General features: G+C 57.2%; 7 protein-coding genes across 7 annotated transcripts; 4 read left to right on the top strand and 3 right to left on the bottom strand.

Moving 5' to 3' along the window:
• Nucleotides 1-256: 256 nt before the first annotated feature.
• On the bottom strand, nucleotides 257-4,703 carry GGTG_00196 (C-1-tetrahydrofolate synthase). The gene is made up of 4 exons (XM_009217938.1): nucleotides 3,715-4,703; nucleotides 3,629-3,649; nucleotides 3,451-3,488; nucleotides 257-3,388 (listed from the first exon to the last, which is right to left on the bottom strand). Exons 1-4 carry the CDS (start codon nucleotides 4,271-4,273, stop codon nucleotides 749-751), a joined length of 3,258 nt encoding a protein of 1,085 aa, XP_009216202.1. The 5' UTR covers nucleotides 4,274-4,703; the 3' UTR covers nucleotides 257-748.
• Nucleotides 4,704-4,884: 181 nt separating this feature from the next.
• On the top strand, nucleotides 4,885-6,932 carry GGTG_00195 (eukaryotic translation initiation factor 3 39 kDa subunit). The gene is made up of 4 exons (XM_009217937.1): nucleotides 4,885-5,169; nucleotides 5,447-5,927; nucleotides 5,995-6,336; nucleotides 6,420-6,932. The coding sequence occupies exons 1-4, from the start codon at nucleotides 5,120-5,122 to the stop codon at nucleotides 6,567-6,569; spliced, it is 1,023 nt and encodes a 340-aa protein (XP_009216201.1). The 5' UTR covers nucleotides 4,885-5,119; the 3' UTR covers nucleotides 6,570-6,932.
• On the bottom strand, nucleotides 6,891-11,200 carry GGTG_00194 (ISWI chromatin-remodeling complex ATPase ISW2). Its single transcript, XM_009217936.1, has 4 exons — nucleotides 10,854-11,200; nucleotides 10,603-10,770; nucleotides 7,520-10,495; nucleotides 6,891-7,431 (listed from the first exon to the last, which is right to left on the bottom strand). The coding sequence occupies exons 1-4, from the start codon at nucleotides 10,947-10,949 to the stop codon at nucleotides 7,294-7,296; spliced, it is 3,378 nt and encodes a 1,125-aa protein (XP_009216200.1). The 5' UTR covers nucleotides 10,950-11,200; the 3' UTR covers nucleotides 6,891-7,293.
• A 171-nt stretch (nucleotides 11,201-11,371) lies between these two features.
• On the top strand, nucleotides 11,372-13,426 carry GGTG_00193 (hypothetical protein). Its single transcript, XM_009217935.1, has one exon. It carries the CDS (start codon nucleotides 12,017-12,019, stop codon nucleotides 12,818-12,820), a length of 804 nt encoding a protein of 267 aa, XP_009216199.1. The 5' UTR covers nucleotides 11,372-12,016; the 3' UTR covers nucleotides 12,821-13,426.
• A 174-nt stretch (nucleotides 13,427-13,600) lies between these two features.
• On the top strand, nucleotides 13,601-14,023 carry GGTG_00192 (hypothetical protein; the record flags this gene model as incomplete). The annotated part of the gene is made up of 1 exon (XM_009217934.1): nucleotides 13,601-14,023. The coding sequence occupies one exon, from the start codon at nucleotides 13,601-13,603 to the stop codon at nucleotides 14,021-14,023; it is 423 nt and encodes a 140-aa protein (XP_009216198.1).
• A 686-nt stretch (nucleotides 14,024-14,709) lies between these two features.
• GGTG_00191 (hypothetical protein) lies at nucleotides 14,710-15,875 on the top strand. The gene is made up of 3 exons (XM_009217933.1): nucleotides 14,710-15,042; nucleotides 15,162-15,269; nucleotides 15,340-15,875. The coding sequence occupies exons 1-3, from the start codon at nucleotides 14,962-14,964 to the stop codon at nucleotides 15,622-15,624; spliced, it is 474 nt and encodes a 157-aa protein (XP_009216197.1). The 5' UTR covers nucleotides 14,710-14,961; the 3' UTR covers nucleotides 15,625-15,875.
• Nucleotides 15,876-16,600: 725 nt separating this feature from the next.
• GGTG_00190 (hypothetical protein) lies at nucleotides 16,601-19,810 on the bottom strand. Its single transcript, XM_009217932.1, has one exon. The coding sequence runs from the start codon at nucleotides 19,116-19,118 to the stop codon at nucleotides 17,112-17,114; it is 2,007 nt and encodes a 668-aa protein (XP_009216196.1). The 5' UTR covers nucleotides 19,119-19,810; the 3' UTR covers nucleotides 16,601-17,111.
• Between the last annotated feature and the right edge of the window lie 544 nt (nucleotides 19,811-20,354).

The following is a 20,354-nucleotide window of genomic DNA, read 5'->3' as shown; positions in this document are numbered from 1 at the left end:
GGCTTCATGCAGATATCGTATCAAGGGGGGCCGGGTCCTCCCTACCAACAGCGGTTGCCCGCATGCAAAGGAGTGAGGGGAAAAGCCGAGGGAGACCAACAGACCAGGGGGGCGGCGACAACGGCGAACCATAAAATTAAGGCTGATGATGGCAACCAGGCCCCGAAAGGAGCCGGCGAACCATCTGCAGGGACCGGCCATCCTCGGTTGGATGGAGGGGGCAGGGGTGTTTTCAGCAAATACCAAGAGAATAGCCGGATACCACCTGCTCCTCCAGGTGGATGCTCTAGCCATAATGATACTCAAACGGTGAACGGCAGAGGCCGGGCTCAAATCCGCGGCTGCAACCTCGTATCGCTCTATGTTCTTAGCTTGTGATTTACCCACTTATTGAAAGTCCTCCTACGCCCATTTCTAGCTACCTAGGGTATCGTTTCATGATGAAGTGAAAAGATACCCGAAACGCCCGCTGCCTTTCGTTTGCCCGCTTCCAAGGGGAACAGGTGCCATGCATATGGTGACCAAAATCCCGTCTTTGTGCCCCACGCGGCCGGTAACCCCTGTGTTATAAGCGCCGGTTGTTGAAAACACTCCATCTCTTGCTCTCTAGCTCTACTTCTTCAAATGCGGCGCCATATAAGGAAACCAAAACTAGAAAAAGAAAAAATCGAACCGCCCATACGTGACCTCTCGACAGGCACGGAGACGCAACACAACTGAAAACGGATAAGGGAAAAAACGGACGCCCTTAGAATAGACCATCGATCTCGCCAGTCTCGGTGTCCACATCGACCTTGAGGTAACCCGGCGCCGTCGGGAGGCCGGGGATGGTCTGGATGTCGGCGGCGAGAGCGTACAGATACCCGGCTCCTGCCGCCATCCTGACGTCGCGGATCGGGACAGTGAAGCCGGTGGGGGCGCCCTTGAGGTCGGGGTCGTGCGACAGCGAGTACTGCGTCTTGGCCACACAGATGGGCAGGTTTCCGTAGCCCTGCTTCGTGTACGTGTCGACCTTCTTCTGCGCCAGCTCCGACAGCTCGACGGCGGCCGCGCCGTACATCTCGCGGGCGATGGTCTCGAGGCGCTCCTGCACTGTGCCCTCGAGCCCGTAGAGAAGGCCAAAGTCGGGCTTGGGAAGCTCGCTGGCCGCGATGACGGCTTTGCCGAGCTCGACTGCTCCCGCGCCGCCTTCGGCCCAGTGGTTGGAGAGCACGGCGTCGACGGCGCCCGCCGCAAGAGCCTCCTCGCGCACAACTTCCACCTCTGCGGCTGTGTCGGTGGCGAACTTGTTGATGGCAACAACCACCGGGACACCGTACCGGCACGCATTGGCAATGTGCTTTCGCAGGTTCGTGCAGCCCGCCCGCAGCACCTCGACGTTCTCCTCCTTGTAGACTGGGTTGAGAGGCGCGCCGGGGGCGATGGGCGGACCACCTCCGTGCACCTTGAGAGCCCTGACAGTCGCCACGACGACCACCACATCGGGCACCAGGCCGGAAGCCCGGCACTTGATGTTGAAGAAGCGCTCACCGCCCATGGTGAAGTCGAAACCAGCCTCGGTAACAGCGAAGCCCGCCTTGGAGGTGTGGTCCTCGTCGGGCTCGGTGCCGACCAGCTTGAGTGCCATCCTGTCGGCCAGGATGGAGCTGTTGCCAATGCTGATGTTGGCAAAAGGCCCGGCGTGGACGAAAACAGGCGTGCCCTCGAGTGTCTGCATAAGGTTGGGCTTGATGGCGTCGCGCATCAGAGCGGCCAGGGCTCCGCTGGCGCCAATGTCGTCGCAAGTGACCGGGTCGCCGCTGCGCGACGTGGCAACAACCATGCGACCCAGGCGATCACGCATGTCAGCAAGGCTCGTACTCAGGGCTAGAATGGCCATGCATTCGCTAGCAACCGAGATGTCGAAGCCCGTTGCACGCGTCTGGCCACGCTCCGTCGGCGCTGTGCCGATCGTGATTCCTCGCAAGTGACGGTCGTTCACGTCCAGGACGCGCCTCCAGGTGATGGTCTCAGGGTCGATGTCGAGCCGCGCGAACCGGGTTATCTCCTCCTCGGTCAGCTCGTCTGGGTTGGTCTTAGTGATGCCCAGCTTCTGCAGACGGCGGAACATGATAGGGGCAAACTCCCTCTTGCCATTCTTCACAGGCACCAGGCGCTTATACAGCGCAGCATCCTTCTGTGTGTTTTCGTGGAAAATGCGCGTATCAATGGCAGCGGCAAGCAGATTGTTGGCGGCCGTGATGGCATGGATGTCGCCTGTGAGATGGAGGTTGAACTCGTCCATGGGGATGACCTGGCTATAGCCACCGCCGGCGGCCCCGCCCTTAATGCCAAAGGTCGGGCCTTGGCTGGGTTGGCGCACGTTTGCAAACGTCGGGCGCCCCAGGTGGGCGCCGAGAGCCTGGGCCAGGCCCATCGTAGTCGTGGACTTGCCCTCGCCAAGCGGTGTCGGGGTGATGCCAGTGACGACGACATACCGACCGTTGCGGCGGTGCTCGAGGCGGCTAAGTAGGCTAAGGTCAACCTTAGCCTTGTACGCGCCGTACGGCTCCAGCTCCGAGCTGGCGATGCCGACCTCGCTGGCGATCTTAGTCACGGGCTTGGGCACCTGGGCCATGGAGATGGCAATGTCTGCGGGGACGGGCTCGATCAGCTTTAATGATAGCGGGGAAATCTTGCGATCCTTTTGCCGCTGGAAGTGCATCGTGGCCGACTCTGTAACGTTCTGCAACAGCATTGCCACTGTCATGGGACCGACGCCTCCTGGCACAGGAGTGCGGAAGGAAGCGACCTGAGAAGAAGACTCGGCATCGACGTCGCCGACCAGGCGCTGACCCGAAGGCTTGGTGGAATCAGGGATGTAGTTGGTGCCGACGTCGATGACGATAACGCCGGGCTTCAGCCACTCTCCCTTGATAAGCTGTGGCTGGCCAATGGCGGCGATAACGACGTCAGCCGTCTTCAGGTGGTCCTGAAGGTTGGCCGTCTTGGAATGGCAGATAGTGACGGTGGCGTCGGCATTCCTGAGCAGATTGCTCATGGGGATACCGACGATGTCGCTGCGGCCAACGACGACGACATTCTTGCCCTTGAGATCGACGCCTGTCGACTGGAGCAGGACCATGACACCCTTGGGGGTACAGGGGACAAAGAACGGCTGGCCACCACGCTTAGCCAGCTCGCCGACGTTGTAGGTGCCGAGACCATCAACATCCTTCTCGTCAGCAATGGCCGAGGTGATGATGTGCTCGTCGAGGTGTTTGGGCAGAGGCAGCTGAACGAGGATGCCATGGACCTTGGGGTCGCTATTGAGGCTGTAGAGTTTGGTGAGAAGCTCTCCCGCCGAGACAGTCTCGGGATAGCGGGATATGTCACATTGTATGCCAACCTAGACCTAAGGGTGAGTAGGTGGGCAGGCGCAGATAGCAGGGGTGGAAGAGACATAATTACCTCGAGGGCGGCCTTGAGCTTCATGTCGACATAGAGGGCTACGCAAAGACGGAAGGGGATTATTGTCAGTGACTTTAAACGAATGCCAGCCTGTGGCAGCTATCGGGGCGCTCTCGCTCCATCGTGATCCTTGGCAGATAGAACGCAGGAACGGTTATTCCCGAAGGGAGCAACCTACTAGAGTCGGATCGATCACCAACTAGGACAGGTTAGCATGGCTGATCATGAGGAGGCCAGCAGGCAGCAAGAGAGAAAGGTACCAACCTTGGATGATCTTGAGACACGGCTTATACAGAGGGTTTGTGGCCTGCTTCTCCTCGATCTCGGACCGCAGGCGCTCCCGGATCTCCTTGGCAATGGCCGTGCCGCCAATCTTGGTTGCCGCCATGGTGCGGTGTGAGGACGAGAAAAGTCTTGGGGGACAGGGAAGGCGGCCGGAGCAGGCTGGAGGACGCCGTGGTGGCGGGCAAGAAATATAGCTGCAGCTCCAGCAGAATGGGCGCGGGGCGAGTTGGGCGAATGCGCGGACGGATGGCAGCAGCAGCAGCGGAGGCGGGGGAGAGAAAGCCGAGGAGGCGGAAGACCCGAAACACAGAACAGCAGCAGGCGTTACGGCGACAGCGATACTGCTGGCGCTGGTGCTGTGGGACCGAGTCACTCCGAGCTCGTCAATGGGCGTTGGCCCTGTGTCGCGGCCCGGTCCAGAAAGCCGTCGGGCGCTGCTCCTCGAGCTCAGCAAAAGGCCACCTAAAAGGCCACTATGCCCACGCACCCAGCGATTTCGCTGAATTGCCAGGCTCCAGTGTATGCCCCATCTAGACATGCCCCTCGGGGTATCTACCCGACAACCCAGGTGATAAGCAGCAGACGCAAATTGTGACTGAAGAGTCCAAATATCCCGACATCCCTCAGTCTCCGTCTCCTTCACTCGCACTTGCCCGACGGACAAATGGACGATACAACTCGTACCTCGAGCGGACGGCGAATCGAAGCGACTCAAAAAGCGGAGTCTCAACAACGCCTGTCACAAAATGCATCTGGACGTGTCTGTACGTCTCCTTTTTGAGTCAACAGCTAGACTGGGTACAAAGAGCAAAATGGATGGTCGTGTTATATGACTTGCTTGTTACCAACAGCATTTTGGAACGATCCATACACACATTATTATCCCCTCAAAAACATAAGGGGAGCAATTTGACTTTGGACCTCTTTATGTGTTGTTGAATTCCAGAAAAAGACAGGGTGCCTGAGCCTCAGTCACCTTTTATCGCCCAAACGCATGACCTTTACTTCCATGCTTCCATGAGACATCAGAAATTCCGCCGGCCATGAATGAAAAATGGCCCGTGCGCCAGTGACTAAAGGCGGTGAATCGCGGTCAAATGAGTCAAAATGTGATGTGTGTGGAGGATCGCACGAAGGGCGCGGTACCTCCCCGAGCCCCTGCTGCCCCTCCACAAGCGCCGTTTGGCGCCCGCACACAACCCACGTCGCCCTGTCAAAAAATCGACCCTCGGAAAAAAGGCGACGTCAACCACCGACGAATTATCTGCGACGGACCAAGCGAGCCTCGACAACCAGCTATTAAACGATCGAGACTTCCGACCGACGTCCCCGATAATCGTTCCAGTCAGTCCCTGGGTTCGGCAACCAAGAAAACCCCGTCAAGATGAGGCCTGTTCTGCTGTCGGGCCACGAGCGTGCCCTCACCCAGATTAAGTACGGATCCCTGCCTGTGTTGCCTTGCTGTTTCTCCGCCACATAGCTTGCTGTACCGCTGGAACTGGCAGAGACGAGGATGGAAAGAGGGGGGAAATGAGAGGAGCAGTAGCGAAGAAGAAAAGCTGCATGGGTGGCGCATGTCGAGAGGGTGTTGTTCGCGAAGAATACCAGAAAGGGGTCCCCGCATGCAGGGCGCAGCGTGGATCAAGACCAAAGCAACTCGAACGGACACGTCCGGCTGACACTTGAGGCTGCTGCTGCTGCGCAAACACAGGTTCAACCGCGATGGCGACCTCATCTTTTCCGTCGCAAAGGACCAGCAAATCTGCGTTTGGTACGCCCACAATGGCGAGCGGCTAGGCACTTATCATGGCCACGTCGGCGCCATCTGGACCGTCGACGTCGACCCCACGAGCACCGTCATCGCCACCGGGTCCGCAGACAACACCATCAAGCTGTGGGAGATCAAGACGGGCCGCTGCCTGGCCACCTGGGAGTTCCCCACTGCCGTCAAGCGCGTCGAGTTCAACGAGGACGGCACCCGCCTGCTGGGCGTCACTGAGAAGCGTATGGGTCACCTGGGTACTATTGTTGTCCTCGACATCAAGGTCGACGTCGACGCCGAGCAGGACCCCGAGACGGCCATGACCATCGTCTGCGAGGAGAGCAAGGCCACTGTTGCTGGATGGAGCTACATGTCCAAGTACATCATTGCCGGCCACGAGGACGGCTCCGTGTCGCAGTACGACGGCAAGGTGAGTTTGCGGTCACGTACAACCTAGCAACCGGCCGCAAGACCGTCCAGCTAACCCAAAGCCCAAGACCGGCGAGCAAATCCACTCGGTCCAGATCCACGACCTCGACATGCAGCTCACCGACCTTCAATGGTCGCAGGACCGCACCTACTTCATTACCGCCTCCAAGGACAAGACGTCCAAGCTGGTGACCGCCAGGGACCTCGAGGTGCTGAAGACCTACGTTGCAGACACTCCTTTGAACAGCGCCTCCATAACTCCCAAGAAGGATTTTGTCATCCTGGGAGGTGGCCAGGCCGCCATGGATGTCACCACCACCTCGGCGCGCCAGGGCAAGTTCGAGGCTCGCTTCTACCACAAGATCTTCGAGGATGAGATTGGCCGCGTAAGGGGTCACTTCGGTCCTTTGGTGAGAACAATTTTCCCCTCCTCGGCGCCTCCATATCCCCCCTTCTCTACTCCATTCTCTAACCGGAGGACGCCCTGCTTTAGAATACTGTTGCCGTAGAGCCCAACGGCAAGGGCTACGCCAGTGGTGGCGAGGACGGCTACGTCCGCGTACATATGTTTGATAAGGGTTACTTTGATTTCATGTACGAAGTGGAGAGGGAGCGCGCCAACAAGCTAGCAGCACAACAATAAATCCGAGGTCTGGTGGTGATGACGGTAAGAGGTGACTTTTCTTTATTTGCGGCTCGTTCTTTCCTAAAGGGGGGGCATCTAAGGCGTTTTGGGACTTCTATGTGTGTCCGAGTCTGGACCAAAAAGTGTGGGCTTAATAAACGGCGTTTTTTTTTCAAACACCCTACCCCCTGGGTACAGAAAGCGTTCGCTGTACTGCGCAGCCGCCACGAGCGATCCTAGCGGACTCGGTAGGATTTTGTATTTTGATATTAGACATACAATGGATGACGGCAAGCCCCAGGGTCTTGACCCCAGGCGCAAGTTCACGAGACAAAAGCATTTAGAGCAAGCGATATCATTTGACTGCCAGTTAGCTACCTCAAGCTAGAAGCCACTGACTAGATGCATGCGAGCGCATAAGCCAGAGAACCAGACTCAGATCCCTCGTCGCCCCAAGAGGAAAAATAACAAACCCGACGCTCTCGGTCTATCGATATATCTCCCGCATTTCCCCTCCCATTGGCGCGGTTGTCCGGCGATGTACCTGCCGTGGTGCAGATGAGAAGAAGCCCCTGAACCCAGCGCATTGAGGAAAAAAAAAAAGGAAATAGTAAAAAGCAAGCCAGCCCAGTTTCGCAAACGCCACATTGTGATTTTCTTTTCTCTCAACCATTGACCCCATCTCTTTTCTATATGTACAAGAGAATGCGATATTACAACCCCCCGCCGATATGGGTTTAACTCATTTCTTCTTGCCCTTGGACTTGCCCTTGCCCGACGGTGCCGGGGACGTATTGGAAATTACGCTCGACGCGCGCGACGGCGCCGCCGACGTGGCCTTGCTGCCGGGGCCCGACTTGACATTATCGAGCGCCTTGTTCTACAGGTAGTTGCACAAGGTTCGTCAGCCATGGTTCACGGGGGGCGTGGTAGGCAGAGATGTCTGCTGGCTAGGATGGGAATGTTACCTTTACTCCGTTCTTGGACTTCTTCTTGGGCGGAGCCATGCCCAGGATGCTATCCTCGTCGTTCTCCTCGTCCTCGACCTCGCGCTTCGCGCGGCCGTTGACGCCGTTGGCTCCCTTGGCGGTTGTGTTGACGTCGTCAAACTCCTTGACGATCGTGGTCAATAGCGTGGTGCATCGACGGCTGAGCTCTGTCGAGCTCCTGCTCAGGAAGAACCAGTCGAACCGGAAGAGCGGGCTCTCGCGTATCTCGTCGCGGATCTTCTCAAAGATGCCCTCCGAGTCGATACCATGCTTGTCGAGCATGACGAGGAGGAACCGGTCCTCCTCCTCCGTGTATACCTTCTTGTTCGTCGTCGAGACCGAGTAGTTGATCTTGAGCTGCTGCAGCGGGACCCGGTACTGTCCCATCTTTTTGCGCAGCATCTTGCGCTGGTGCTCGATCTTGCGAAGCTTCTCCTCGCCGTCCTCGATCGTTTTGATGGCTTTGGGGTAGTCAGCGAGCTCCGTGTACCGCTGCCAGAAGACCTTGGAGTACGCCTTGATCTCGGCAGCCGTCTTGCTGCCGACCTCGGTGGCGATGCCATCGTAGTCATGACGGCCAAACTTGTGGCACCCGTTGACGAACTGCTGGAAATCTCTCCTGTTCCACTCGAAGAATCCCTCCTGCGAGAGCTGCTGCTTGCGCTCCTGCTCCTCTTCTGTCAAGGGAACGGCATTGTCGATCTCTTGCTGTTCCTGCGCCTGCTCCGCCTCCCGCTCGGCAAGATCAGAATCTTCACCATCCGGCAAAGGAACCTTGTAGCCAATCTCCTTGCGGTAGTACGCCGTCTCACGATCCTGCAGGTCGCGGAGCTCCGGCGGGAAGAACTGGTAGTCCTGGATGTGGTACTGCTTGGGAGCGCGAGGAGCTTTGGGCTTAGCCTCCTTGGGTGCTCCTGTGTGACCATAGATGGCCTGTCGGTAGTACTTGTCCACCGAGTACGTCTGCTCCTTGCGCTCTCGCTTGGCCGGGTTGATCCACGTGGCGCCAATGTCCTTCTTCTTGGCAAAATTCTCGCCGTTCCAGTCGTACGCCGACTCGGAGGAGAATTTTTGCAGATCGTCGATTCCAAGCTTCTCGTAGCGGGCGTTGAGCTCGCGCGTGCGGCTCTCACCCGAGGCAAGCATCCCGTCGATATCATCATCCTCGAGGTCATCGGCTGTTGTGATGGAGCTCTTGCCCGATTCCCTATTGAAGACAGACTCGGCTCCGTGCTGGATCATGGACAACAGCTCGTCCTTGTTAGCCGCAGCTTTGGCGGCGACTTGAGCTCTTCCCTGTTGAATAACCAGGCGGTCGAGGTGCAGCTTCTGCGCCGCTCGCTCGAGGACCTTCTCCTCGATGGTGTTATCGATGAGGAAGCGGTAGACCACAACCTGCTTGGTTTGTCCGATACGATGGGCACGGTCCATGGCTTGGAGGTCGGCCTGGGGATTCCAGTCACTGTCGTAGAGGATGACAATGTCCGCCGTGGTAAGGTTGATTCCCAGGCCACCGGCCCTCGTGGTAAGCAGGAACACGAACTTCTCAGATCCAGGCTTGTTGTAATCATCAATGGCGGCTATACGGTCCTCATGGGCCGTGCTTCCATCAATCCGGCAGTATTTGTACTCGCGGAAGACGCAGTAGTCTTCCAGGATGTCAAGGACTCTGCTCATCTGCGAGAAGATGAGCACGCGGCTTCCCTGACTCTGTAGGCGCTTGAGAAGCTTGTCCAGAATGACCATCTTGCCAGCGTTGTAGACCAGATGCTCGTCGGTTGTGTAGGGAGGGCCAGGCTCGGCTCCCTCGAACAGGTAAGGGTGGTTGCAGCACTTGCGCAGCTGCATGACAATGTTCAAAAGCCGCGTCTTGGACTCCCGCTTTCCGTTGGCTCCGTTGACGGCGTCGATATCCTTCTCGAGAATCTTCTGATACCAGTTACGCTGCATCTCCGTCATCTTGAGATAGAGGTTGACTTCCTTCTTGGGAAGAAGGCTCTTCTCCACATCACTCTTGACACGCCGCAGCAGGAAGGGTCGGAGCACACGGTGCAGCTGCTGGACAACTGTGTCCGAGTCCTTACCCTCCCCAGAGAACCACTGGTCAAAGGCCTCAGAGTCGCCGAACACATCGGGCAGCAGGAAGTTGAGCAAGGCCCAGAGCTCGTGGATGTTGTTCTGGAGCGGTGTACCTGTGATGAGCAACCGGTTGCGAGAGTTGAAAAGCCTGATGACCTGTGCCAACGACGACTCTTCGTTCTTGATTCGGTGGGCCTCGTCAATGATGATGTACTCCCAGGCGAACTTTTTGAGATGGGCCTTCTCGCGTAGAATCATCTCATAACTCGTGACACAGACATCAAAGTCTTCGTCGACGAGCCGGTCGTTTATGAGCGCAGCACGCTCTTCTTTAGCTCCCTGCAGGACGAGGACGTTGACCTCGGGTGTCCACCTGGCGATCTCGCGCTTCCAATTGTCGAGCGTGGACTTGGGCACGATAACCAGGTGGGGGCCGGTGATGTCCATGATATGCCGGAGATAGCCCAAGAACGAGATAGTCTGCAGTGTCTTCCCAAGACCCATCTCGTCTGCCAGGATGCCAGAGATACCGTTCTCGTGCAGTGAGATCAGCCAGTTGAGGCCCGCAATCTGGTAGTCTCGCATCGTTCCTTGGATGAAGGCGGGCGACTCGCGAAAAACAGTCTCAGCCGAGCCACCATACTTCTCGTCTTTGAGGAGCTCCGCGTCCTCCTCGGCTTCGGTCTTGCGGAGCTTGCCGCTAGCAGCGCCGCCCTGGCGACTTGAACTCTTTTTTGACTTGGCCGCCTCAGCATTCTGGGTGTCGATTCGCTCCATGATTTCGCGGATCTTGGGGTCGGGGTTCGTTTCGATAAAGTGCCGGAACAGGTCTGTGAGGCCGAGAAGATACCTGAATCTGCGCAGAGTATCATCCTCCTATTCAAGGCGGTGCGCTGTCAGTACAGCGATCCATCGTTGGTAACAGATGCGCCGGGGCTGCAAGGTCGTAGCCCCTCATGACTGCGCAGAACAGCACATCATACCTTTGACTCGCCCAGCCGATCATGTTTGCGACCAAAGATGCTACGGCGCAACTGATTCGCCTCCGTGCGGCGTTTCCGTCCATCAACGGTCGAATCGCCCATGACACTGCTAGCAGTGGTGTTTGGGTTCGTATCCGAATCGGTCATGTCGGGGGTCTCGTCCACATCCTAGTCTCTTGTAAGTTGAGGGTTACAAGCGAGAAATCGGGCCCAGAGCACTGCCGGGTTCGCATGCATGCGGTCAAGCTTACCATTGAGTCGCCGCCCTGTGGGGCTTTGCTGGCCGTGGCGTCTGGCATGGACGCGTCGGTGTCGTGGCCGCTCGCTCGCTCGGAGCGAGGAGGCATCTTGGCGGTGCTGAAGTGCGATCACTTATACGCGACTGAGACGCGCCTTGCTGGAACTTCTGACGGGGACTAGAGATTCTAGGTCGGATGTATTCTCCGTGATTGCGACGGTTGGTCCGCGCCTGCAGCTGATCAACAGGTTGTAATGGTGGCAGGTTGGTGCGAGAGTGGTTGTGTCCGGCAGGAGGGCTGGGATGCCGGGCAAGAAAGTCTTCATGCGGCGCCGGGAGGTAGACAGACCCACCCAACGCGTCAAATTGATCCTAGAGTTTTGTCACGTGAATGAAGCTCCCCACCTCCTGCCGTGGCGGCGTAGGCTAGGCTGATTCAGCAGCGGGCTGGAGGCGCGCTGACAACAACAGCCCCACGCACCTTCCAGAGCGTCCGCCAGGTGCGCTTTGATCAGGCCCCTGACGCCCAAGCAAGGCAGGCCGCAGGCAGAGACATCATCGCCTATTCCTCCACTGGCTTGAACATCGTTGTTCCGCTTCCCGCCTCCAAACACTAACGGCGACTCGGAGCTGGAAACCGCGCTAGATTTGCCGCCTCCACCGTCACCATAATAAAGCAAGACGCAGCGTCGCCACAGTCACTCGTGCTCAATTGTCGTTATTATTATCTGTTTCAGCCACCGCTGTGCCCGTCTATCACTCCATCGCTTGTCACTCATTTGAAAATTGGAAATCCCACGGCGAACCACAATCGGCCACGCAAACGACCCCGACCGCCTGGCGATACCCACCAGCCTGCTCTCACGAGGCCCAGTTGGGCTCCCCCTCTGCAACCTCTACGACCCACTATCCCACTGTTTACGGAGCCGGCACGGGAGAAGAAAAAACCCCTCGCCCAGTCCCGGGGCAACAGAAAGGCTGCCAAATAGCAAGGCGGGCAAGGCCAGACCGCCATCGACGCCGACCTTCATTCCTTCGCCTCGCAAGGTGTCCCGGAAGGACACCCTGCACCGGCCGATACTCCGACACCCCCAGCTCCCTGACCAGCCAAGCGACGGGCCACACCATCACAACCACAGCAACCAACAGATTGCCACACCCTGCACCCCACCCACGATGAGTGCAGAGTCGCCCGAGCAACTGCTCGACGCCTTCAAGGCGGCGGCCTTGTCCGTCACCCGATTGTACAAGACGTCGGCCGGCGCGCAGGCCAAGGCGCGGACCGACGGGTACCAGGACTGCCTGGACGATCTGCTCACCTTTCTCGACCGCGAGAGCATCGGGCTGGGCGATGGCGAGGGCTGGAAGATACGGCGCTGGGCCACGGAAAGACTCGAGGGTGGAGCTCGAGAGGCTTCGTCGCAGGGTCCCGAGAGTGAGGATGACGCCGACAAGGCTGAAACGGCCTCGTCCCCCGAGTTGCAACGCCCAACCATCGCTACCGCACCCAGCTACCCCGCTGTCCCCCCGATGCGGACAGACTCGGCGCCACCGCCGTCCACGGTACCGACCGCGACAACGCCATCGACAACCACGGCAGATTCGACGGAGATCGATCACGTGCCAGCGATATCCGTTCCGACACAAGAGACATTCAACTTTCAGTCATCGATTCCGTATCCCCAGGAGCCCAACTTGAACCTGGCAAGTCTCGACCTTTCCGACTCGCGACCCCAGGATGGTAGTCAGCAACAACAAACATTGCTATCTTCTGCGGTATCGCTGCCCGGACGATTTTCGAGGACACGGCACAGCGGGGGTGCTAGTCGAAACCCAGGGAGGGCACCAACACGGCTGGGAAAGGGGGCGGGCCAGAAGAGGAGGATGGGAGACGATCTCGCTGACATTTTCAACATCGGAAGTCTGGGCTATAACGGCAAAGACTTCTTCGGCGGGGGAAAGAGAAGCAAACACGCCTAATGGGATATGAATATGTGGCACGACCGTACAAGAGGAGGGGACTTTTCACGAAGCATTCTGATCAAGCCAGCATAAATTGGGGCGTTAATTTGTGGTTGCTTTTCTTTTCTTCTTCCCCTTTTCCATCTTGGCTCTCTTTACTTGGGATGTAAGGGGCGGCGCATTGAACTTGCGGGCGCTTACGCATGTGCGGGAGCGACACGATTATCAGTGCACGCAGCAGCCGTCATGGTCGCGATTGTCACCCAGCGCATATTAGACGTGATGGTGCGGTTCATATTTATCATTCATGAGCTGGGTGGAACTGGTGTCTTCGGTTTTTGGGGTTTGTTTTTGTTGTTTTTTTCTTGTTTTCTTTCGTCCATCTCCCTCACTTCGACGTCTCTCACTCTCTCTTGTTAGATGGTTCCTTTTTTGGGGAGGGCATGGGCTGGCTTCAATGTCAGGGATAGAAATGGGCGAGCGGAACTTTTGTATGCAACTACATCCCCGCTATATCCGAACAACCTACCAGGTGTTAAGGTGGTAGATAGTCAAGTGAGTCTGATACACAGTTCACACCTACGGCCCCTAATCTGTATTCAGATCCGTGTAGTCTGCGTCTGGGGGTGTCATCAGTCAAAACGCGGACCAGACTCGCAGTGTTTGTGACCCCATCTAACTGACCCCTCACTTCGAAAAGGCCTTGCATCAAACGGCCTGTGTGGGGGGCGCAGTATTTAGACGTGCAGGACTAGCTAGTTGTGACGAACGACTCTCGGCGGGACTGCGAGTCACCTCATGTCAAGAGGCAAGGACAAACAGGGCCCCGACGCAAGCAGGTTCGATAGGTCCCCAGCCCTAGGCACGAACATGCAGCTACTAAACAACTCGCAAGCTGAACAGGGCAGCCAAGCTGCTGGCATTGTTGGCCTCGCATATGCGACCGAACCGAGGGCCGTCTCTTGCGCCAGGACTGTAGGACGGACAATGATCGGACGCCACGAGGAGGGGGGGAAACGTCGTCCATATCGAAAGAAACACGTCGGGTACACGCAGTCAGACGAAGCCAGACGAAGCCACGACGAAGACACAACGTCTCTGGCGTGGGGTCGAGGAGGAAAATATGGCCAGGGTAGTGGCGGCGATGGGCAGCGATTCGCGGGCCTGCTGGGCGGACTGGGGCCGGCAGTAGCATCGGCCGTGCACAGCGGTTGCATGTGAGTGGTTGGAGGGTTGGCGTGCGTGTGTGTGGGTGGGATGTGGGTGCGAAGTGTGGTGTGTGGTGTGGTGGTGGGTGGTACTGTGGATGCGGCCCGGCGACAATCTCGCGGGCCGGAAGCAAGGGACGCGAGCAGAGGAGCACGACTGCCCAAAAGTTGTGCTCGTGAACAGCTAGCTGGAGCGCAAGCCGTTCGACAACGACTTGTGAACTGAGAAATGCTCCGAGCCAATCCGCAGCCCTGGCTGGGCCACTCAACAAACGCCTAGGCACCCTGCCCTCGCCACCCGCAAGCTGGTGAAATTTCCCACGTCGTGCCTCTCCACCCTGCCATTTTTTATTGTTTTAATCTCAATCGTGACGGCCCAAACGCCCCCGGGCGCCCATCCACCCCTCGCTCATCCTCGCTGGCCCGCAGCTCCGCGAGAGGAGAATGGTACAGACGACCAGCAATGGCAATCCGGGCAAGGATTTCGCTTGCCGGCACCGACTGGTTAGGCGTTGGTGCGACCCCGTCCCTATTTGAGCCCTGGTAGCGAAAGTGGTGGTGGTCTTGCTCCCCGTATGTTTTCATGCATGGGCCTAGCCGGGAACCCCCTGGCCCCGAGCTAGCCTAGCTCTGCATATCTTGGGATGCTTTTATGTTTTTGTACCGGGAAAAAATCCCCTATCGCGGCCCTATTTGTTGCCGTGGGCCGCTTCCTTGGCCCCCTGTTCCGCTTTCTCTCGCTTCTCTTTCTTTCCCCAGCCATCACCACCGAGGCACGTCCATTCTTTCACTTGTATATCTATAAAGTCACTCGCTCTTCCTCGCCGCTGCAGTCGAATAATATCACCTCGATACTAGAAACCAGCAACTTCCAGCCAGACGCCGCCTGTGCTAGTCGTCGCCAGACAGCCCACACAAGTTCAGAACGAAAAACAACCAAAACTCGACAAAATGAAGTTCTTCCTGCTCCCGCTTGCCTTCGCGGCCTCTCTGGCCGCCGCCCAGTCCTCTGCCTGCGGCGCCGACTACATTGTACGTCACGATTCCGGTCCAGGTAGTCCTGCTTCAAGGCTGCCATCTTCCCTGGATGTGTATCCTAGGAGAGATTCTGACACGACTAACATGCTAATTTTATTTTCTTCACCCAACAGTTGGAAGCATGCCTGACCACCGAGAACGCCAAGTTCGCCGCCTGCTCCGAGGGTGACTGGGACTGCAAGTGCTCGTCGTACAACAACATCATGACCTGCTTCAACAACGTAAGTCTGGACCCCCCATTCTCCTGCCGTGGGTACGTCTCGCTGACCACGCTGTACACCGCCCACCCAGTGCCCCAACGACCTCCGCCGCGAGACCCAGCAGGGCCAGCAAAAGATCTTCTGCGGCTACGCCTCCCAGTTCCCCTCCAAGACCGCTGGCGTCGCCAAGTCTTCTGCTGCCTCCGGTGGTGCCGCCGCCGCCACCACCACACCCGCCTCGGGCGCTTCCAACACCGCCTCTTCCACCACGGGCGCCGCCAGCCCGGCCAAGACCAACGGCGCCGCCACCGACCTGGCCATGAACGCCGGCGGCGTCCTGGCGCTCGTCGCTGCCGTTGTTGCTGCTGCCATGTAGGGGTCAGTGACCAATTGCTTTTCAAATCACATACAACAACAAAAAACATGAAAAGAACAACAGATCGGACGGCGCGTTGTGGTGGTATTTTTATTTTATTTTTATGGGTAACGACTACTAGCTTTCTTCAGGGCAACCTGCCGAAAGTGGCGATGTGTTTTCTGGGGGGAAAGGATATACCTAATTTTGCTGTTTAATCTTCATGAGTAAGCGCCTCGGCGCACGATCAATACGATACCACTTCACCCCCGTCACAATGCCCGATGTCCTACACTCTTGGGTGGTCGTGGCCAAGACTTCAACTCCGGCGTCGTGATAGCTGTGGGGACAGCTTTCATGCCAGGACTGGCTTGGTAGCCAATGGATTGAATTTTCAGCTGCTACATGCAAACTTGTGTTCAGCTTGAGTCGTTCCTATCCATCTAGCCTCTCGCGGAGAGGGAACCGACGTGACGCATGAATATCGAACGGGGAGAAGTGGTTGATGATGGTGTGATATTGGTTCCTTGAACATTCTGAGCTTCCCGGTGAAGTCGACGCATATCACCTTGCCTTCTTTGAAAATGAGAACGGCTGCATACACGGGGGTTCATACCCATGGGCATGGTTTGGACCCCGCCCTTGTTTTTTGTGGAAGGAAGCGTGATAATGCTACATGCGCCGTTGCGGGTAAAAACACAAAAAAAAAAAACGGAGAAAGGAGAGGCAGAGAAAGTTGTATCTTACTAGGTACGTCCTCTAACAGTTGACAGTCGTATGTGCCTTGGGCGGACCACAGTGAAAAGCTGATATCCCATGTCCGAACCGAACATTTTGTTGATAGAAAGAACCCGAGAGGTCGGTCTACCAGGGGAGCGGTTTTGACATATCTACCAGGGCAGATGTAGGCTAAAGGGCAACCTTGTTCCATGAAGCCCTTTTGAGATGGCCGCACTCTAGCATCATGACCGCGGCCAGTTGAGTCAAGAAAAAGAGACGACAGATGATTGTGGGAATGTATTTCTTGTTTCCAGGCGCTCGATTATCTTAGTATTCCGAGCGTCATATCTATGTCTTCAAAATGGATGGTCACAGCCCCATGGCTGCCCATCCTCGGATAAAAAATACATGGATAAAGGACAACGCTGATCCCCTCAACGAAAACGAAAAAGACCATCAGAAAATGGAGAAAAAAAGAGGTATCATCAAGTAAAACCCAACAAGTCTTCCGGGGACAATGAGAACTCTTTCGTGTGCTGCGTGCCCCCACCTAACCTCCTCACAACATCTGGGCTCATCAGCGAAACAGTGCTGATGGGGAAGAAAAAAAGACATGGGAACGCAAGCAATGAACCGCAAAATACGAAGTCGGAGCATGCAATAAATGATAAATGGGTCGAGGGCCGGCCGGAAGGGTGTGACACGTGTATTGATAGAATGATCAATGGTGTGTCGAGAATGTGGCCCCGTTATGTCGGACAACAACAAAACCAACCACCGCAAGACTCTCATGAGAGGACTTGTTTTCTTCTTCGGTTCTTTCCAGTGCTGCGAACCGGGCTCACAAACGCAACATGCCTGCTCTCGTCCTTCTCAAGACTAACCGAGCTGCCATTTCCTTTACGGACGGCGCGTGGAGTCATCTGGTCCTGAACTTCATGATCGTCTTCGAGTTTTATCTCGGTGACCGAGTCCGTATCCATGTTGTCACTGGCATCCGACGACGATCCATCGTCCGAGTCGTCGTACTCGCCGTCGTCGCTAACCAGAGATGGGGCGTTGTTGCTCGCCATCGTGTTGGGGCTGAGATCGACATCCATTTCATCCTCGTATAGGCCCGATGACGTCGATGCCTGGGAGAGCTCTGCAACGGGAGTGGTGATTGGCGTTTCCAATGCTTCGAGGTGCTGCGGTACACAACCTTTGCTGCTTGCCGGTCGACCATCGAGCCCAAGAGAAGTTGGTGCCATGACGGCACGCGCAGGCATGCGCATGACACCAGGACCCCTAGTGACTGTGGCGGCGTTGACAGGACTTGCTGGCTCGACCGAGTTGCTTGTTTGTTCCGCATCCGAGTCACCGTCGAGATACATCTCAGGGGTGTCCTCCCTGGTCTTTGCATCGGCCACATGGTCGTTCAGGTCACCGGTGAAGTTCTTGCCTCTAAGCAGGTGGGACAGATGAGGGAGATCACTCGCACCAACAAATGATGATGCGGGAGCCTTGGGGACGCTCTTCACGGCCGGGGGTGCTTCTTGGGAGGCTGCCGTTGAAGGAAGCGACTTGCCATCTTCGTATAGCCTCAAAGCAGCTTCAACGCGGGACTTGAGAGCCGTCAGCGCCTCCTGCTCCGGAACGTCATTGGCGCGGGCGTAGGGGTAGACGGCGCCGGTGGCGGGGTTGGAAGACGACTGCCCGATCGGCCCGGCAGCCGGTTTTTCTTCGCCTGCGGCACTCCCCCCGAGTTCATCGACTTCGATAGGATGGCCACAATGGACTGCAGCTTCCTCGTGACTCTTGAAATCCCGCTTGTGCGCTATCCGACAGTGGTTGATGAAGCCCTGAGTGCTAGAAAAGTTTTCCCTGTGGCAATCGATGCACACGAGCTTGACTGTTTTCCCATCGGAGCGCCTGAGGACGCATGGTCCTGCCTTGTCCTTGGGCTGGGCATATCCAGAAGAGAGCGCGTGCAGCTTTTGGGTGGACGAGCCGCGAGCAGGACGCTGCTTGCCAAAGCTGCCTGCGTCGCCGCTGTTCCTTGTCGTCCTACCTTCCGCCACACTCCTGGAAGAAACGGCATAGCCACCCGAGCCCTGCCATTCTGGCAGAATACCGTCGAACTTGGGGTCGGGAATGAGCCACTTGGCATAGTGTCGGGCGTACGGGCCGTCGACTACTCCAAAGGGAGGCGCCCATTCCGGCACGGGCTCGCCGGGCCGGGTGCGCATAGCAGGGCCCTTGCCGCTGCTTATCTCCACCATTTGGTCTGGGGTGGGACACGTGATCGGATATGGGATAAGGTGACACCTTCGCAGCTGCTCCAACGCTACCTGGCATTTTGCCAGCTCTTGATTAATCAAACGCAGTTCGTCATGCTTGTACAAAATCTCGAGGCCAAGCTGGAACTGGATGACATCTTTGGCACGGTCCATGGCCGGTTCTGCTCGGGGAGCCGGTCCCAGGGTGGGCTCTGCGGCCGAGATGGGAACTGACGTCCGTTCTGGACAGGAGCCGCGGTGGTCAGCAGCGCGCCCAGGCGCCGCCGCGGGTGGCGGCGCACATGATTCTATCTTGATGCGCTTCGGTGGCAGCTGATCCCGCGCGGGCCATGACACCGGCACCGGAGTCTCGTCAACACTAGATCTCCTCCTCTTCAACGAGTGGCCGGGGTGAAAAGCCGCTTTTGACGATGTCTCCAGGAAGGCTTGGACTGGCTTCGCGAACAGCGGCATGGGCAGCGTCGCTTCGACAGTCTTTTCACTCCCCCTTGAGTCGGTACCCCAGAACCGAAACATCAGCGAGCCAGATAGTGGCTGCGTAGCCCACAGTGATTGCTCCAACAGGGGAGCGCCGACTTGCGACAATAAAGTCACCAGTGTTGAGTGATGGTTGCGCGGAGGCGTGGATGGTGGTGGTGTTGATGGCAAAATTACACCTTGGTTGGGAATGATAAAGGAGTGAGGTGCAACCAAGTTGCAGGTGATAACAATGTGATGCGGCGACGTAAAGTCGGGCGCTGAATGCGCGATTGTCCAGGCAGTCGCTGACGTAACCCCGAGGGTAGTCGAGACGATGCGAGGCAGAAGCCAGGCGAGTTAAGCGGTGGTGGCGGGCGAAGGAGAGTGACTGCAGGCAGCGATGATGTGGCCGCCCCAGAACCAAGCGATTCTAGATGGGGTCACTCCGATGGGGCGCAAAGGCAAAAGCCGCGCGGAGGCGCAAACACGACGACACAGTGTTTTCCCGCCGTTCTCAGTCTTTCTTCCCTCTCAAAAAAGCGCGAGAGCTAGCGAAAGCCTCGACGACACAGCGACAGTTATTAAAAGGTTTGTAGGAGAAATAGTACAAAGTTGGTTGTGCAGCGCAAAGAAAAAGGAGGGCGCGAAGCGAAAAAGGGGCGAAAGAGAAGGTTTCTGCCCGTTCTGTCGCTGCTGTGTTAGAAAAAAAAAATGGTTGTTGCGGTTTGAGTGGGCGATTGACGGGGTGCCAGTCGCAGGCAGCAGGAGTTGGGTGGGCTTGTCGGTCCCATGTAAGGGGGTGGGAGCACGAGAGTGTTTGGAATGCCTGGAGGAGGCAAACAGGAAATGCAAGGGAACGGGGGTTGGCTTGTGAGCGGGCGTGCGTGGGTGCAACGGTAGGGTCGGCAAAGTGTGGTGGGGATAGGTGGGGCACTCGCTGGGGGATCTGTCTTACCCGTGCAAGCCGGTAAGCAATCAATCACTCAGAAGGGTGGGACTGTGCTGGCTGTGCAATTCGAGAAGGCTCGAGCCCGGACCACCCCCTCTCAATCAAGTCGCGAGGGAACGTGAATAATGCCCTTATTTCGGAGTCTGTCTCCCTCCCCTGGCAGTCAGGCTCTGTGCATGCAGCGATCAAAATAGATGCGCGGGCCCAACTACTGACGAGGCGGCGGCAGGAAGGAATGGCGTGCGCTCCCAAAGAACAGATGAGCGGTGCGACAGCGATGCACTCGGCGTTTCTTGGACTCGTCGCGCCCGTGTTGCTTGGTTAGGATGCGATGGAAGTGATAC

Source organism: Gaeumannomyces tritici, assembly GCF_000145635.1.
Source record: "Gaeumannomyces tritici R3-111a-1 unplaced genomic scaffold supercont2.1, whole genome shotgun sequence".
NCBI lineage: Eukaryota > Fungi > Ascomycota > Sordariomycetes > Magnaporthales > Magnaporthaceae > Gaeumannomyces > Gaeumannomyces tritici.
Note: the sequence above shows the minus strand (reverse complement) of the source record. Positions and strands in the feature narration are given on the sequence as shown.

Excerpts from the sequence above, each read along its gene's own strand:
- GGTG_00193 (XM_009217935.1), top strand. The coding sequence starts at position 12,017 with ATGAGTGCAGAGTCGCCCGAGCAACTGCTCGACGCCTTCAAGGCGGCG.
- GGTG_00196 (XM_009217938.1), bottom strand. The coding sequence starts at position 4,273 with ATGTCTAGATGGGGCATACACTGGAGCCTGGCAATTCAGCGAAATCGC. Across the intron at positions 3,650-3,714 it reads GTGTCTCAAGATCATCCAAG|TTGGTGATCGATCCGACTCT; the intron begins GTTGGTACCTTT and ends AACCTGTCCTAG. Across the intron at positions 3,389-3,450 it reads AGCTCAAGGCCGCCCTCGAG|GTTGGCATACAATGTGACAT; the intron begins GTAATTATGTCT and ends CCTTAGGTCTAG.
- GGTG_00194 (XM_009217936.1), bottom strand. The coding sequence starts at position 10,949 with ATGCCTCCTCGCTCCGAGCGAGCGAGCGGCCACGACACCGACGCGTCC. Across the intron at positions 10,771-10,853 it reads CACAGGGCGGCGACTCAATG|GATGTGGACGAGACCCCCGA; the intron begins GTAAGCTTGACC and ends ACAAGAGACTAG. Across the intron at positions 10,496-10,602 it reads ATCGGCTGGGCGAGTCAAAG|GAGGATGATACTCTGCGCAG; the intron begins GTATGATGTGCT and ends CGCCTTGAATAG.
- GGTG_00195 (XM_009217937.1), top strand. The coding sequence starts at position 5,120 with ATGAGGCCTGTTCTGCTGTCGGGCCACGAGCGTGCCCTCACCCAGATT. Across the intron at positions 5,170-5,446 it reads CGTGCCCTCACCCAGATTAA|GTTCAACCGCGATGGCGACC; the intron begins GTACGGATCCCT and ends GCGCAAACACAG. Across the intron at positions 6,337-6,419 it reads GGGGTCACTTCGGTCCTTTG|AATACTGTTGCCGTAGAGCC; the intron begins GTGAGAACAATT and ends GCCCTGCTTTAG.
- GGTG_00191 (XM_009217933.1), top strand. The coding sequence starts at position 14,962 with ATGAAGTTCTTCCTGCTCCCGCTTGCCTTCGCGGCCTCTCTGGCCGCC. Across the intron at positions 15,043-15,161 it reads CCTGCGGCGCCGACTACATT|TTGGAAGCATGCCTGACCAC; the intron begins GTACGTCACGAT and ends TTCACCCAACAG. Across the intron at positions 15,270-15,339 it reads TCATGACCTGCTTCAACAAC|TGCCCCAACGACCTCCGCCG; the intron begins GTAAGTCTGGAC and ends CCGCCCACCCAG.
- GGTG_00190 (XM_009217932.1), bottom strand. The coding sequence starts at position 19,118 with ATGTTTCGGTTCTGGGGTACCGACTCAAGGGGGAGTGAAAAGACTGTC.